Source organism: Pelodiscus sinensis, chromosome 3 (genome assembly GCF_049634645.1).
Source record: "Pelodiscus sinensis isolate JC-2024 chromosome 3, ASM4963464v1, whole genome shotgun sequence".
Classification (NCBI taxonomy): Eukaryota; Metazoa; Chordata; order Testudines; family Trionychidae; genus Pelodiscus; species Pelodiscus sinensis.
In genome coordinates, this window is record NC_134713.1 from 175,858,500 (window position 1) to 175,875,821 (window position 17,322).

General features: G+C 42.5%; 1 protein-coding gene across 2 annotated transcripts in view; it reads right to left on the bottom strand.

The window, feature by feature from the left end:
* RTN4 (reticulon 4) overlaps nt 1–17,322 on the bottom strand; it is a 71,509-nt gene that overhangs the window by 35,639 nt on the left and 18,548 nt on the right. The window contains exons 2-3 of one of the 2 annotated variants that reach the window (XM_075925492.1): nt 14,968–15,024; nt 11,697–14,159 (exon numbers count right to left, since the gene is read on the bottom strand). The exons of the other annotated variant lie outside the window; for it this stretch is intronic. Coding sequence (XP_075781607.1) covers nt 11,697–14,159; nt 14,968–15,024 — 2,520 coding nt within the window. The remainder of the gene's footprint in view (nt 1–11,696; nt 14,160–14,967; nt 15,025–17,322) is intronic. 2 annotated transcript variants of the gene reach the window in all.

The window sequence follows — 17,322 nt, forward strand, 5'->3', positions numbered from 1 at the left end:
AGCTGTTGGGACCCGGCATGAGCATGAACTGCTTCAGTCCCTACTTGCAGAGTTTCCCCCACTGTGCCTCTGCCTCCTCTGGCTCCCCAAGAGATGGTGCTAGGGGGAACCGGAATTCAAGCCAGCTCCCCCCCAACACCGGCTCCTGCCCCCTCCCTTGCTACCTCCGATACAGAGGCAGTGGGAGGTGGGGAATAAAGCAACTAGTCGAGGAATGATTTGACTAGTCACTTACATCTCTATCTTACAAAAATCAGCCGTATCAGAAAGTCACACACAGTGATCCTAGATGTGACTTTTATACTGATTTGCATTGTTGATGTATAAATTTAGGTTTCCAGCTATAGCTTTAGACCTACTAGGTTAGGGATGGGCAATAATTTCTGATGGGGGGGGAGGGGCACTCCAAGAATTTGGAAAGTGGTCAGGGGCTGCACTCTTCCATGATATTAATGGAGAAGGTACGGGTTCTAGGATGGAGGATGGGTGCAGAAGGGAGCTTGGGGTAAAGGATTGGTGTGCAGGAGGGAGAGTGGGGTCTGGGAAGGAGTTTGGGTGAAAGAGATGGTTGTGACCTGGGGCACTGGACTGGGATGCAGGGTTTGGATTGTGACCTAGGGAAGGAAGGGATTGTTACAGGGTATTGGGGTGCCAAATCTGGGAGGGAATATGGGTGCAGGAGGGGACAGAGGGTTTGGGTTATGAGGAGCAGAGGGGCAGGAGTGGGGGGCAAAGGATTGGGGAAGGGAGAGGCTGAGATACCAGGCTCTGGCTGAGATACTTACCTGGGCGACTCCCAGACAGCAGGCCAACATGTTTCCAAGGCAGCCTTCCTGCCTGCTCCTCCCCTATACAGGCTGCAGGAGCCATGCGTATAATGTGAACAACTACAAGCCAGAGCGGAGGGGGGCCTGGTGCTTTGTGTGCTGCATGTTATTCAAACAGGCAGCTCGACTGGCCAGTTTCTGGCCTGAAACCGGCCAATGGGATTGTGCTGGGGTGAGGGCAGCCCCTGAAGCCTTCCCCCTACCTCAGACTCACAGTTGCAAAAGAGAAATGGTCCAGCAGCCCCTTTTCTGAGCAGTGTGCAAGTGGGGCAAGGCAAGCGGGAGCCTGCCTGGGCTTCCTGCTGTATAGGCAGGACAGATCCAGTGGCTTGGCAGGCTGAATTCAGCCTGTGGGCCATACTTTTCCCAGGCCTGTACTAAGTGCAACAAACATCTAAATTTTGTTCACTTTAAAATTACTGTAATCTTTATATTCATAGCTATATACATTCCCTCCAATCTTATCTCTTGATTACATAGCACTTTACTCTTATTTTAGAAAATGTTACTTGACTACAAATACATTGAATACAAAACATTTTGAAAATTGGGTTCCCCCCTTAAACTGTGGAAGGTAGGCTGATTATTACCAAAAAGTACTTTACTATCTTTCCTGTTTTCATCTCATGAAATTTCTGAATCAAACTAACTCATCTAGGGGTGCTGGAATTATAGTGGCAATTCTATACTAGAACAGTTCCTACAGTTCTTCTGCCTCTTTTTTGCCATATTTTAGGGGAAGATTTTTTACAGATGATTCTGTATTGGCCTAACTCTGCTCCCACTGAAATGGTAAAATGTCCACTGATTTCTCTGAAAACAGAGTTAGACCATCATTCAGTGTTTATCAAAGTCCAAATGTTAATATAGACACTCTACAGCTTCTAAAAAAATCTTGCCTGGCAGTGGTTTAGCCTTCGGCCTCCAGACAACTAGGATCCAAAAATGTGCCTGGCTATCTAAATTAAGTCCTCAATGAAGTGGTCCACCATTACAAGACTATTTATCACAAAGGCCAACATAAGTGGAAACTGCTGCTCAGGTGAGACTAAAGATGATGCAGTTTGAAACCAACTCCCACAAAATTTGACTGCATAATGCTAAGTAATCGGCACTACTGCTACTTTGTAATTAAAATTCACACTGTTTCATCCCTAAGGAAATTTTGCAGATTTGTACATTCAGAAGTTTCAGTGGAAAACACTTCTTCTGCTTCTTCATCTTAAATGGGACATGTCCTTTCACCTAGTAGTACTGGAAAGATGAGAACTGAACAGCACTTAGAGCTGGAAAATTTAATCAGGATTGACAATGTAAAATGTATTTCTCAAAAGCAATTTTGAAGCCTCTTCAGAATTAGCTTTCTTTCAGTGATGGTACTATTGAGATGCCGGTCTGCTCTTTACATTTGGCTGTGCTATAGACCTCAGAATTTGAAATTAAGGGATTTGAGTAATTGGATATAGTCATACAAGGTAACATTAGGTTATTTTTCTTATTTCAGATTTTCAGAAGGCGAGTATCATACTAGTGCTCATTACGTAAAAACACACATTTCATGATTTTTAAACACAGTATCATAGTGCATGTACAACAGCTGAACACCCTTTTTAGATTGCAGGTTAGTACTTTTATTTGCTCTGCAAATGAAGTTTCACTTCCTATGGCCCAATAAAGTGAAGACTGAAGTGCTGGTATTCCCAGGTACACATTCACATCCCTAACTTACAGTCTCATTAAAAAATTGTTTTTAAAAAATCAATTAATAGCTCTAGTCTGTCCAATCGAATTTCCAGCTCTTGCTCCTTGAAAGTTCTGGCCTTTCAGTTTCTGGTTCTCAGCAAACTAATTTGCAAAGACACAGAATGGATAAGATTGTTGTTCTGTGCTTATATTGTGGTGGAGCTGAACCAAGCAAGGCAGAGGAGTTAGTTAAGATACCGTTAAAGACAGACAATATTTAGTAAAGTTCGGCAGCATAGAAGAAAGGAACAATAGAGTGAACAGGAAAGAAAGAGGGAGAACATTATTCAGCACATGCACAGCTTCCTATACTCCTCCCCCCCCCCCACCCCATGCACACACTTTTGCCACAGAAAAAACTGTCATGGCTTCTGGGTGTAAGAGAGACCCTAGAAAATCCTTTCCCCGGTTAAAAAAGGAAAAAACTGTGTCCCTGGGACAGAGCTTGGCTGCTGGGTGCACGCTCTGGGCTGCAGTAGGGGACTAGATTACAGGTGAGGGGACGGGGGGAATTTAGGTAGAGGCTCGGGGACAGAATTTGGGTGCTAGATACATGCTCTGGGAAAGGGCAGGGATGGTGTTAGAGGAGGGGATGATGGGTGAAGGTTCTGGGAGGGTGTTTGGCTGCAAGAGGAGGTGCAATGCTTATCTAGGGCACCCTCTTCTGGAAGCAGGTGATTTAAATCAATTCACACTGGCTGGCAGCATCTAGTCTGAACGACATCCAAGTGCACCTTGCCAGGTTTCCGTTCACAAACAAGAGACTCACACAAACCTATAAAAGCACTGAAATTTTTAGCAGGAAATGAAACTCAAATGTTTTCAGAACCTGATGCTAACATTGGGAACCTAAATAAGTGGTTTAATTTACCAAAGAGAAGAGAACCCAAAGCTCCCACTGAGTTTCAATTGGCATTTATGATATTCATTGTCTTTGGATGCTGAGTGCTTAGAGGGACAGAAGGGCTAAAACATTAAAAATAACATAACTTAAGGGAAACACTGCTGGGGTAAGAGTATTTTTCATAAAACTATGCAAGTCAAAAACATATTCAAAATACAGAGATGTGAATGACATTTGGAGAATCAGAAGGAAATCAAGAAATGTCACAGGCTTTTCATTTTCCAACTTCTAAGAGCATTTCAGATAAAGAAAGAAACTGCTCTGCTTAGGAGTTTATCATGTCTTTGTATAGCACTGTGCTGAGTGAAAAATATCCACTAAATTACCTTTTCATTTACCAACTCTAGATGGCACCAAACTACTAGTCTACAGATATTCCTTTCAATGTAATTACAGCCGGTCCCCGAGTTGCCAATGGTCGACTTACAACCGTTTGCATTTACGACCAAAGCTGTCATAAATGGTAGACCCCGAGTTACGAACGCGATCCGCACTTACGAACAGCGTGGTCGCATGTAACTCTATGGGGTCCGACTTACGAACAAACCAAGTTACGACCAATTGTTTGGTCCGTAACCGGTTTGTAAGTCAGGAAGAGGCTGTATTATCATAACCATTTGGTGTGTTAAATGATACACGTAAGTTTTTGAAAGTGTGATCAAATATGTACTAAGAATTATGGATCAGACACTGTTTGACAATTATAGAAAACTGCCCATGGATTTGCTGGGCAGCATTAATTAAACTCACATGCACTGAAATGGAACCATAACAAAAAATTGAAAAGACAGATAGAGTACATTTTAAAGCTATTTGTCTAGGTCTACACTGCTGACTTTTGCCGGCAAAGAGCACGCTAATAAAGCACTCATTAGCAAATTCTCACACTTCATTTGTATAATCTCTGCCCAAGGCTTTTTGCGCAAGAGCTTTTTGCACAAAAACTAATAGTGTAGATGGATCCGTTTTGTGCAAAAAAGCCCTTTTGTGCAAGATCCTTGTGCCTCAAAAAAGGAGGTATACAGCACTTACGCAAAAAGCCTCGGGCAGAGATTATGCAAATGAAGTGCAAGAAGTTGCTAATGAGCACTTCATTACCATACTCTCTGCCAGCAAAAGCCAGCAGTATAGACATAGCCTTTGAGCAAAGGATATAGGAACATAAGAACAGCCACACCATGTCAGAGCAAAGGTCCATCTAGCCCAGTATCCTGTCTTCCAAGAGTGGCCAATGCCAGACACCCCGGAAGGAGTGAACAGAAACAGGTAACCAGCAAATGATCCATTTCCTGTCATTCTTCCCAGCTTTTGACAAAGGCTAGGGACACCATCCCTGCCCATCCTGGCTAATGACCATTAATGAACTAGATACATTCATGGAGGATAGGTCCTTTTTTGAACCCTATTATAGACTTCACCTTCACAAAATCCTCTGGCAAAGAGACACACAGGCTGACTGCATTGTGTGAAGAAATATTTTTTTTAAGTCTGCTGCCTATTAGTTTCATTTGGTGACCCCCTAATTCTTGTGTTATGACAGGAAGTAACAGCGCTGCTTAATCTACTTTCTCTACACATTATGATTTTATAGATCTTGATCATATCCCCCCTTAGTCACCTCTTTTTAAAGCTGAAGAGTCCTAGTCTAATATCTCATACTGAAGCCGTTTCATACGCCTCTATCATTTTTGTTGCCCTTTTGTGAACCTCTTCCAATTCCAACGTGTCTTTTACATGGGGCAACTACACCTGCATACAGTATTAAAGATACAGGAGTACCATGGATTTATAAAGAGGCAATATGATATCATCTGTATTATCTACCCCCTTTCTTAATGATTCCTAACAGTTTGTTTGATTGCTTCTGCACTGTGAGTGGATGCTTTCAGAGAACTATTGACAATGACTCCAAGATCTTTCCTGAGTGGGAACCGCTAATTTAGATTCCATCATTTTATATATATGGTGTGATTATGTTTTTCAATGTGTGTAACTTTACATTTAGCAACATTACATTTAATCTGCCAGTCATCCAGTTTTTAGAGACCTTTTTAGCTCTTCGCAGTCTGCTTGGGACTTAACTATCTTGAGTAGTTTTGTATCATCTGAAAGTTTTGATACCTCACTACTTACCCCTTTTTCAATATCACTGATGAAATAGAATAGGACAGGTCCCAGAACAGACCTCCTGGGGAGACACCTCTAGTTCTCTCCATTCTGAAAACTGACCATTTTTTCCTACCTTTTATTTCCTATCTTTTAACAAATTATCAATCCACAAAAGAACCTTCCCTCTTATCCCATGGCAGCTTACTTTGTTTAACAGCCTTTGGCGAGACACACTGCTAAAGGCTTTCTGAAAATCTTAGTACACTATATCCACTGGATCCTCTTGTTCACATGCTTATTGACCTGCTCAAAGAACTCTAGTAGATTAGTAAGGTATTATTACCCTTTCCAAAAGTGAAGCTGACTCTTCTACAATAATTTTCATCTCTGTTGGATAAGGTTTTTATTGTAGTTTCAACTTTTTTGCCCAGAACTGAACTTAGTAATTGGCCTGTGATTGCCAGGATCACCTCTGGAACCCCTCTTTAAAAATCTGCATCCTATTTGCTATCTTCCAGTCATTGGGTACAGAAGCTGATTGAAATGATAGGTTACAGACTACAGTTAGTAGTTCTGCAACACATTTTAGTTCTTTCGGTGCTCTTGCATGAATAACATCTGATACATTCAACTGTAATAAGTCATCAGTATCAATTTCATGTCACTATAATGGACACCTCAATATAGGATAGATACTCAGATTTGTCACTGAAAAGGAATGGTTCAAAGTTTGGGAATCTCCCTCATGTTCTCAGCCATGAAGACTGATCCCAAGAATTATTTAGTTTCTCTGCAATAGCCTTATTGCCCTTGAGTGCTCCTCTAGCATCTTGACCATCCAGTGGCTTTATGCTTCTGATTTTCTGGGTAGCTGTTCCTGACTAGGGAAATCAACGTGTAGATGACTACACAATTAACTGATAAGCTTGGTCTTATCAGTTAATCCTGTCATCTACACACATCCTCCCCCTCTCCCTTTGCTGCCTCTGTATCAGAGCAATAGGGGGAAAGCCAGCTTTTAAGCTGGCTCTACCTCCTTCCCCACCCTGTGGCTGATAGAGGCAGCAGTACCGATGGTGAGGAGGACGGGCAGGAGCTGATATGCATGGGCTTTTTAAGCTGGCTCCCCGCATATGTCAGCTCCACGGACCCGCCTCCCCCCTCTGCTGACTCCTACAGAGGTGGGGGCAGGTGGGAGCTGGTTGGAGCCAGCTTAAAAGCCAACTCCCCCCAGAACCACCTCCACGGAACCGCCTCCCTCCCCCCACACTGCTGCCTCTAGAAGAAGCAGCAGCATGGAGAGAAAGGGGAAAGGGGAGGGGCAGGGAAGGCTGCCATGAAGAAGCCTCTGTCCACAGCACACCCAGGCTTGCCAAGGACAGAGACTGCTCTGCTCTGTGGCAAAACCCGTCCGCGGGGGTCCAAGCTCCCTGCAGACAGAGACTGCTCCGGCATCCCACGAAGCAGCCTCCCCACGTAGACCACCTCCACCTGCTGCCCTGCACTACTGCCTCTGATTGAGAAGCAGCAGTATGGGGTGGCAGCAGGCCCTGTCTTGTGGGGGCCAGAGCTCCCAGCAGACAAGCTGCTCTATCCCTATCTGTGGAGGGTCTGAATTCCCCACAGACAGAGGCCTCTTTCTGCAGGAAGCTCAGACCACCCCCACAGACAGAGGCTGGTGCTGCAGAGCAGCCTTTGTCTGTCCATGGAAGCCTGGGCCAGCCACAAAGGCTGCTCCATAGGATGCCAGAGCAACTTCTGTCCGCAGGGAGCTTGGACCTCACTATGAGCATGGCAGGCGGATAGAGGCAGCAGCACAGGGTGGCAGGCGGGATGGTAGAGAGCTCCCCAGCTGCCATCCCCATCCCCATCGACTATCAATTAGTCATGTGATTGCTACAGTTTGATGCAGTTACATGACTAATCAATAACACACTAACATTCCTATTCTTGACATTCTTTTTTGGCCTTCCTAATCACAGTTTTACACTTCATTTTCCAGAGTTTATTGCTTCAATTCTATTTTCCTCAATTAAATTTAACTTCCACCTCCTAAACAATGAATGCCTTTTTGCCTTTCACTGTTTCTTTTACTTGTTGTTTAGCCATGGCGGCACTTTTTTGGTTTACTTTTTATGGGTTTTTTTTATGTGGAGTGTACATTTAATTTGAACCTCTACTATGGTGCCTTTAAAAAGTTACCATGTAATCTATGGTTCTTTATAGCTGAAGCATCACTGATCAGAGCAAAGATAGGTGAAAACACCAAACCACGCCCAGGCATAAACATTGCTTTTCCAAGGTTATGAACTGCAGATTCTTTTGCTAATCTAGAAGCAGGTGTATGTAATGAATGCTTTGGTTCAAGAAGGTTCTTTCCACAACTATTCAGACACAATTTTAAAATCAATGGTTTTAGAACCAACAGGGTTACAGACTCTGTGGCACTTAATCATGCTTACATTTTCAAGCAGACAACAACAAAAAATAGTAACTGCAAGGCGGGAGAAGCAGAAAAACAAGAACAAAAACCCACAGTGCACTGAGTGATAAGCAACTAAAGAGGAACTAAACTTCACTTTTTCTTGCTCCACATTCTCATCAACTGATGGAAGATGGATAAGTGGAAACCATGAAGCAGTAAACGCAATTTTATCAACAAATTGCATCCAGGTTCCATCAACCTATAAACGATCTTCCTTGTGAACTGACAAGTCTTAAAAAAAAATCCCATCACCTTTAAGACTAATTGGAACAGATGCAAATTGCTGCAACAGCCTTTATACTTCAAATACATTAATTTAGTTTGCATTGATCTTGGAGGAAAGATTTTTTTTCCTCCTCCAATATAGCGTGTCATTTTTATTAATGACCTTGGGACATAAAGTAGCAATGTGCTAATCAAAAAGTTGGGAGGAATGTATCAGTTGGAAGTGACAGGAGGAGAAAGGCCTGGGTGTACTGATTAATCACAGAATAACTATGAGCTCCCAGTGTGATGAGGCTGTGAAAAAGGCTAAATGCAGTCCTAAGATGCATCAGGCAAGGCACTGGTTAGATCTGATCTGGAATTCTGTGTGCACTTCTGATCACCCAAAGATGAAGGCAAAGTGGAATGGTGCAGAGAAAGGCTACTAGGATTACCCAATGAATAGAAAGCCTACCTTATAAAGAGGAGACTAAAGAGAGCTTTGCTTCTTGAGCCTAACTCAAAGAAGGAAGAGGAGAGATAGGACTGCTTCCTATCGGTACACCAGAGGGATAAATACCAGGGAAGGAGAGGAGTTAAGTTAAGCACCAATGTGGAGACAAGAACAAATGGTTATTAACTGCCTATCAACAAGTTTAGGCTCAACATTAGATGAAGGTTTCTAACCATCAGAGAAGAGAAGTTCTGGAATAGCCTTCCAAAGGCAGTGGGGGAGGGGGGGCGGAAAATGGCTTCAAGGCTCATCTTGATAAGTTTATAAAGGAAACGGTTTGAGGAGACTGTCCACAGCAGCACATAGCCAATCTCTAGTGGCCAGTGAGGAGATACTAAATGAGTAAGACTCCAAGTTACAGCAGAGAATTCTTTCCCCAGGTGTCTGGCTGGTGGGTCTCACTCACATACTCAGGATCTAACTGACCACCATATTGAGGTTGTGAAGGAATTTTCTCCCGGTCACAACAGAGGAGGCCCTAGCGAGGTTTTTGCCTTCCTCTGCAGCATGGGGCATGAGTCACTTGCAAGTTTAAACTAGTGTAAATGATGGATTCGCTGGTGACTTGGAAGTCTTTACATCATGATTTGAGGACTTCAGGAACTTAGCCGGTGATTACGGGTCTATTGCAAGAGAGGGTTTTCTGGTCTGCAAGCTGCAGGAAGCCAGATAGGTAGTCATGATGGTCTCTTCCGGCCTTAATGTCTGAGTCTATTAGCAATGTGCTTTAAAACATTGTTCAAGATAAACTACCTTCTGTTTTAAAAAAAGAAAAGTTCCCTGAGTTATAATAATGAAAAACTATTTTCAAGAAAAATGCCAGAGAGGTCAACTGATGTTGGATGTAAAGTCTTCAAAAACAGCACTGTAAGTTCTTGAAGTGGGAATGGGATAAAGCAGAGGTTCTCACACTTCACTGCACCACCATCACTTACTTGACACAACAACAACAACAAAAAATGACATGATCTCAGAAGGAACCATCCAAATCCCACCACTGTGGCTTGTGGGATCAAAAACAAAACCTGAATCTCACTGCCCTGGACTGGGAGGAGTGGGGGGAGGAGGGGCAAAGCCAAAGCCCATGGGCATCAGCTCCAGGCAGGGGACCTGTAACTCTAAGCCATACCACCAACGGCTGAAGTCCTCGCGCTTTGGCACTACACAATGGAGCTTAGGCCAGCCCCATTAACACAGGGTTGTGACCTCCTTTGTGCTCCCAACCTATACTTTGAGAACAACTAAAATAAAGTAATGGTACCAGTACATATACATAAACATGCACACTAAACAGAACCTTTATGGAATTTAATGTATGCTGAAACTCAACTTCACATCATGCATACAGTAAAACACAAGTTCACAGAATTCAGATGGATAGGGATATATACAATGAAATGAATGATTGCAGATTCCGAAGTGTTAGTACATTAATTGTTCCAAACTGAAGTCTATAAAGCACAGATTGACAACCTAGGCTAGTGAGTGGCCCACAAGATTGAAGTTAACAAGACTGTCTTCTGGGATAGAGTAGTTTTGCTAATTGTGTTTGCATACCTAGAATTTGTGGGGTGTGCTGATTGAGCCATATCAGCGCTTTAACTGGATACAGAGAAAACGCAAGGCGCTCTCAGTCAATGTTGTATACAATCAGCAAACACCTTGCTTCACATGCCCTCGCTTTACGTCACTTTAGTAATACCAGTAAGAAAAAAAAACCATTGCAGATGAAAGCCAGCAGACTCTGGAAACCCTGTGCATGGACAACTGGTAAACAATGTGTCTCACAGGGCTCACACAGAACCCAGGTGGGCCACAGGTTTCCCACCATTGCTATAAAGACTGATCGCTATTTGGGCCAGAAATAGATTTGTATTAAATAACAGCGTATGCATAATTCACAAGAATTATTCAAGGAGAATAGCATTTTGCAGCAGAAAGCCAAATAGTTTTATTTTATTCCATAACGGAGTTGGAATTGAATGAGGCATACAGTTTACAGCAGCAATTATGAGACACAAAATACTAAGAGTCCGAACATCTATCTTTCTGCTACTTTAAATTAACATGAATGGAAGGAAATACTATGCTAGATTGCAGCTCAGTAAGATTTCATTTTAAAAATAAAAATAAATGGGCATATGTAATAGAATTCTATGCATGCAAAGATTTTAACATTCACAGAATATTGGACTTATTGCTCAGCAATTTCAAATAAGGTGAATATTAAGATCCCTGATGTACATGTAAGGCTCACTGAGAACAATGAAAGCAAGACATAAAAGTTATTGCTTACATATTGCTTAGGGCTACGTCAGTGTGCCTTTGATGGCTACAAGTTGTATGTATATGCAGCTGCAGAAAAATTACCCAGAAAGTTTTTAAGATCTGTTTTATGACTAAATTATGTATATGAAGAAACAAAAGCATTTGAGAGAAAACCAATGTATATTAAGAGACCAACCACTGCAATGCCTAGGGTAACATGTCTATGAGGGATAATTTGGTCTCAAAATTTGGGGCTAGCAACATGGAGATAACATGCATGGCTGCAAGCAGTAAAATCTGGTTTCTAGAGGTTTATGTCCAGTTTACTGAGGAACAACAAAGAATTATGAAGCAAGCAGTAAGAGGTTTTCTTGTCTCAGGGTAAAAGATTGGGGAAGGGAAATCTACCCTGAGTAGCTAGTATACAAGGCCATACATAGAAAATACACTGGTGCAGTCAGGATGGAGAAAATGTTAATAGAGTACTCACATTTTAAGCAGAAGACACCAGAAATATGTTAGACAATGAAATGTACAAATAGAGTGATCCGTTTAAAAAAAAGAGGACAAGTTATTAATGCTTTAAGTTTAGCTAAAGAAATATATTGATTAGTAAAGTGCACAATAGTGTATGCAGATTACCTGAGGATTTACTCATCTTTGCTGTAAATATAGCAGTAGATTTTTCCTTGTCTTTAACAGAAGCAACTTCTCTGTTATCTTCTTTCTCAAGAGCTTCAGGTTTTCCTATACTGACTACCTCTTTCTCATTGGACAAAGGTGAAACATCAGTAGTCAGTAACACCTTGGATACTTCAGGCACTTCTCTGACCAAAGCCTCTGAGGATTTTTCCAAGGCATGAATATTTTCTTCGGTTTTCCCTTGCATTTTCTTTAAAGACAGATCATGTGGTAGCTCTGTACAAGGCAAGTGACTGGTCTCATCTTTGATCATATTAGTAATCTGTTTACTTTCATCTTTGTGCAATATTTCTTTGTCAGTGCTTTTTGTCACCAATTTAGGAGCAGTTTTAGGACTGACTGATGTCATAAAGTCTTCTGTCAGTGGGACTGAAGAAGATTCTGTGGGTAAGAGAACTTTGTCTATTATTTTTGGTTCCTTAAAAACAGACTTAGCTGAATAGGCCACAGTACTCAACTCCTCCATTTGAAGAGGAAATTTTTCCTTTTTGGCTGTTTCTATAAAAACTGACTCAGAGGGCAAAGTAGTAATAGTTATGGAAGATTCCAATTCAGGTTGGAAAGATTCCAAATACGGTTTGCCAGTAGAATGTTGCAAATCTGTAAGTCCCTCCTTATCATCATCACCTGTTTCAATCTTGTCAGCTTTTTTAGCTGATTTATCTTCCACAGTGAGAGATGATGCAACTACTTGTTCATTCTGAGGAAGCTCAGTTAGTGGCTGACCACTGAACACGGCAGTTTTTTTAAAGTGGGGTGACATTTTTTCAGAAGACTCAATATGTTCAGGCACATGCTGTGAAACACATTCTGTTATTTGTGTCTTTGAATAATCTATAAAGACTGGCGAAGCAGATTCACTGGAGACCTTTGTTTCTTTAATTAAGTCACAAGCAATAGATATATAAGGAGTTTCTATTTCTTCAGCAATTACACTATTCTTATGATCAGATTCTCTAAATAGAGTTTCCTCCTTTGCTTCTTCTGCCTCTGTTAATAATACATTCATTGCCTCTTTGTATGATGGAGATTTCCCAAACTCTTGTTTTACATCATCATAAACAACAACAGGAGTAAAGGCTTCTGACGGAGAGGCATCAAGCTGCCCAGCAGTAGCATCTGCACCACCCACTCCAGTGTTTAATGGAGCTTCCATAACAATATCAGGCAAGACTGGTGATGGAGCAGCTTCTATTCCTTCAAATGAGGGACAGAGCTGTATCACAGGTTTCAAAGGCTCTTGTAATGACTCAGATGTTTGAACTAAATCTATCTTTGTTTCATAAGCAAGTTTTGTACATGTTGCATCATGCATTTCACTTTCACATGCTTCTTGCACTAAATCTGGAGTAAGACCTTCAGGCATATTTGCTGTAGTGTCAGCAGACATCTCTGATAAACTATCTGTTTTAGCATAGTCAGCTTCCTGGCTTTGCCTGCCTACTACTTCAGTGATAGTATCGCTCTGTTCTGTGCCAATCTGGGCTTTCATTTCTGCTATTTTTTTCTCATCAGTTTTATTTTCTGACATCTCCTCTAATGGAGAAAAGGTTTTAGCTATATTGTCCTCAATTGTTACAGCAGATTCAAATTTAGTACAAGTAATATAAGCTTGTGAAGATTCTTTTATAGCTTCTGGGGTGCTTGGGAAAGAAAGATCTTCATTACTGCTTTCACTTTTGTTTTCAAGATCTTTTTGTACTGTTAGTATCTTAAGTTTATCTGTATTATATTTCTCATCTAAACTGCTTTCTAATTTGCCATCTACCTGATTTCCAGCAACCTCTTTCAAACTGCTAACTCCATGGCAAGTATCTTTAACCTCCCATATTGGCTCAAATGGTTTGAAGTCTACATATTCTTCCCTTACAGGAGTATTTTCTTTGAAAGCCACTTTTTCACCATGATCATCGCTATCGTATTTTACTCTCTCAGAAAATGACTCTTCATTATTCTTTCCAAATAATTCAACAGGAACCGCTGGAGACATACATTGCTGATGCTGAGGGATTTTTTCTAGGTCAAACCTTTCTTTACTTCTCTCTAGCAGCTTTTCTTCTGCAGTCTGAGATAAAAGGGCTGTTTCTGCTTTAGCAAATGGCAATTCCATTTCTGAATATTCCATCTCTGGAACATCTCTGACATTTTTCTCAATGACAAATGGATTCTTTGCAATTTCTTTAGTTTCTTTATAAACCTCACTTTCATTTGTGTTGTTGTAAATGCCTCTTGCAGGTAATCCATCTGATAGGATATCAAAGGTTGCATGCTCTTTAAAGGAATCAGCTGAGAGAGGAGAGAGGGAGGGAAGAGAAGCAGCAGTGTCAAGCAGGACTGCAGTGAAATCCTCTTGGCCAGACGACATAGTGCTACCTGGCTGCTCCTGCAAGTCCATAACTTTTTCTGTGACCATGGACAGAAAGGAAAATTAGAGAATGCAAGTGTTCTTACAGTTAAGGCAAATTTTATGACAAGTTCAAAAAAATATTAGTTATTAAAATATTCCTCTAAATACTACTACCCATTAAAATAAAGTATGGGTTAGGATATAATGTTATTCTATTTCACTTCTTCTAGCAAGCAGGGAAGTATGCAAAAAGGTTAGAGAAGCAGCAACTTTATGCAGTGCAAAGATTACAGTTAAGATCAAAAGATCAGAGGAGACTAGTATTACCAACCCAACCCAACTAAACTATCACTAACAAGAATGTTACACCTGGTTATGGTTGCCTATGTGTTGGCAGGGTGGGGAAGTGCTGAGAGGGGAATTCCTCCCCCCCCCCCCCTTTTTTTTTTTTTTTAACAAAAAGGATGTTTCGATGGATAGCATATTAAAACAACCACCGAGTAAATACTGTACCATGGAGTTCATTTACACATAAAATACTGCAGAAAGTTATTACTGATTAAAGCTTTCACTAGTCAGTAAGAGCAACTATGCTTTAAAATTTTAAGCTTTTAATTGTATCACATGATTTCCTGTATCAAGAGTCCAAGAATCCACAGAGCAGTGTATAATATGCACTACCTATAGAAATAAATGTGTTTTTTATAATCTTGAGCACATAAATTGCAACCTTAGAATTTAGAAGACAAATGCTATTCTTGGACCCATGCTTTAGTAAATGCAAGCTAATTGGAAGGAGTTAATGAGATGACAGTCAAAGTACAGAATGTACTCTAAGACAAAAGGCTAGCAGAAAGAACTTGCCTGCAGAAGCGTGCATCAGAGGCTCAGATGCAGCAGGAAGAGCAAAAAGGGTCTCATCTGAAAAACAAATACATAGAACCTCAGCAGAAATAAAGGCTAGGTAGTTTGAGAAGAAGAGTAAGCAAGCAAGTATTCAGTCCATAACTAGTAACAACGTGGAACTAGTATTAACATCCATATTAGAAACCACAGGACTATAAACAAACCAGAAAGCATGGGTGTCTCTGAATTCTCCATTTTAATCACAAGGGCTTTACCATGCGGTTAGATTGAAGTTAGCTGTGTTAGGTCGACTTTAATTCAACCTCCAGGTGGTGTCCCACAGTACTCCAATGCGACTGCGCTGGACAACTCTTTCAACTCTGCTGCACTCCCAGGTACACATGAAAATCTCTAGGGAACTTCTGAATTTCATTTCTTGTTTAGAGACAATCCCTTTCCAGGACTTACTGTTGCTGGATCCTGATGGTGGCGAAGGCACCTTTGGTAAGTGCACATTTGTAATCATACTGCAGTGGTTAAATACAATTGGGTTTGCCCCAAGCTATTGGAATACAGTGGCTGCCAGTCCACTTACACAGTAGGTGCTCCCTGGAAAAGTCTGTTTACGTATCTGGGGATGGAACAGGAATCCTCCCCTGCACACCTCTACTAAGCTGCCATGGAGGTACTCTGCAATCCTTCTCAGAACGTTTCTGGGAAGGGCTGCCTTATTCAGTCCTCAGTGGTAGGACACCTTACCATGCCAAGCCAACAGCAAACAATCGGGAATCATCAAAGCACAAACCCAGGTTTCTGGCCACATTCATGTAGCATCCACTTCCTGTCCTACTCTCTGGCACAGAGAAGACTGATAGGGTGCATGGTTTCCTTGGTGAAATAGGGGAAGTTTTGTAATGGACACCAGGGTTGTAGGCAACTAATTGAGCAGCCAACCCACTCAACAAGCCTAGGCTTGCTTATGGGTAAGTTGAGTCAATACTCAACTAGTCACTTCCCTCCCCCACTGCCTCTATCAGAGGCAGCAAGGGGGTGAAGAGCAAGAGCCAGCTTAAAAGCCAGTTCCCCCAAGCATCATCTGGGGAGGGCAGGGGAGGCAGAGGCGCAGTGGAGGACCCTTCACAAGCTGGGAATCAGCTGATTCCCAGCTCACAACCGGTCCCCCATCGCACCTCTGCCTTTTAAATGTAATAAGAGCCTGCTTAGTCCTGGCTTGCACCACCCCAGGGAGCTAATCCCACTCTGCAGTTTAAATGTACTAGGAGCCGGGCAGCAGCCTAGCTACTGCCACATTTAAACTATGGAGTCACAGCAGGGGTAGCAAGCGCCCCCCACATCGACTAATCTGATTATCAGCATTTTAACCTCCTTAATGGATACTAATGAGGCAATCTGCCTCTCTTTGCTGATCCCCAATAAGCACTGACCCCAGGTGTGCTGCCCTGTTTGAGATAGACTTGAAGGGATCATCCCAGAGAACAGCCATACTATGTGTAGTGGGGGGTGGGGAAGGTTGACCCCCATGCTGAGTGTGCACAGCTGTGCCCCTCCTACAGATTTAGTTGGAAAAGGAGGGATGCAGTTTGCAAGCATCCTTCCCCACATATGTTGCTTACCATGCCTGCCTGCAAATCTGAGTTCTGCTGCCCAGCACTGGCCATGTCTTACACCTTTCTGGCAGGTGCTCAATTTAAAATGCAAAATTCAACCTTGTACCTAACACATGTGCTTTGTGCTGTGAAGTGCTTCATTCACAATAAAAGAGTTAACCTTCTGTTTTTAACAATGTATCTTCTGTAGGGTCTGCCCTTGCTGTTTTTTCCATGCAGCTAGAGACCTGTCAGCTAAGTTCCCTATAAGCTGTGTATCCATGCAGCTTCCTAACAAGCCCTGTGCAGGGGCTGAGGGCTGCTGCACAGACCACCACCTCTACCCTCCAGCCCCATCAGGGAGCTTCTGTGGCCAGGAGAGAGGTGCATTCCTCTGGCCCCAGCGCAGAGCTGCCGCAGCCATGGCAGAAGTGGTTCTGTCTGCCGACCACAGGTCAGAATAGCCATGGGCTGGTGAGAAGGCAGTCCCTCTACCCTGGCTGCAGCAGCTCAGAGAAGGGCCCCATCCTCTGGCTGTGGTGCCCAACCCAAAGCTTCCCCAGAGTTGCTTCTGTCAGGGGACAGGTGCCCCTTCCCTGGGCCTCTTAGTCCAGACCTGCCCTGGCTGTGCCCACTGGAGCTTGGCAGCTGTGTAGAGGCAGCCTCTCAACTGGCCCAAAGATGTTACAGTGAGAGAGGGCTGGGAGTAGTCCTCTCTCCCCAGGGCAACCTGCACGCCTAACCTCTCATCCCCAACCCCAGCTCA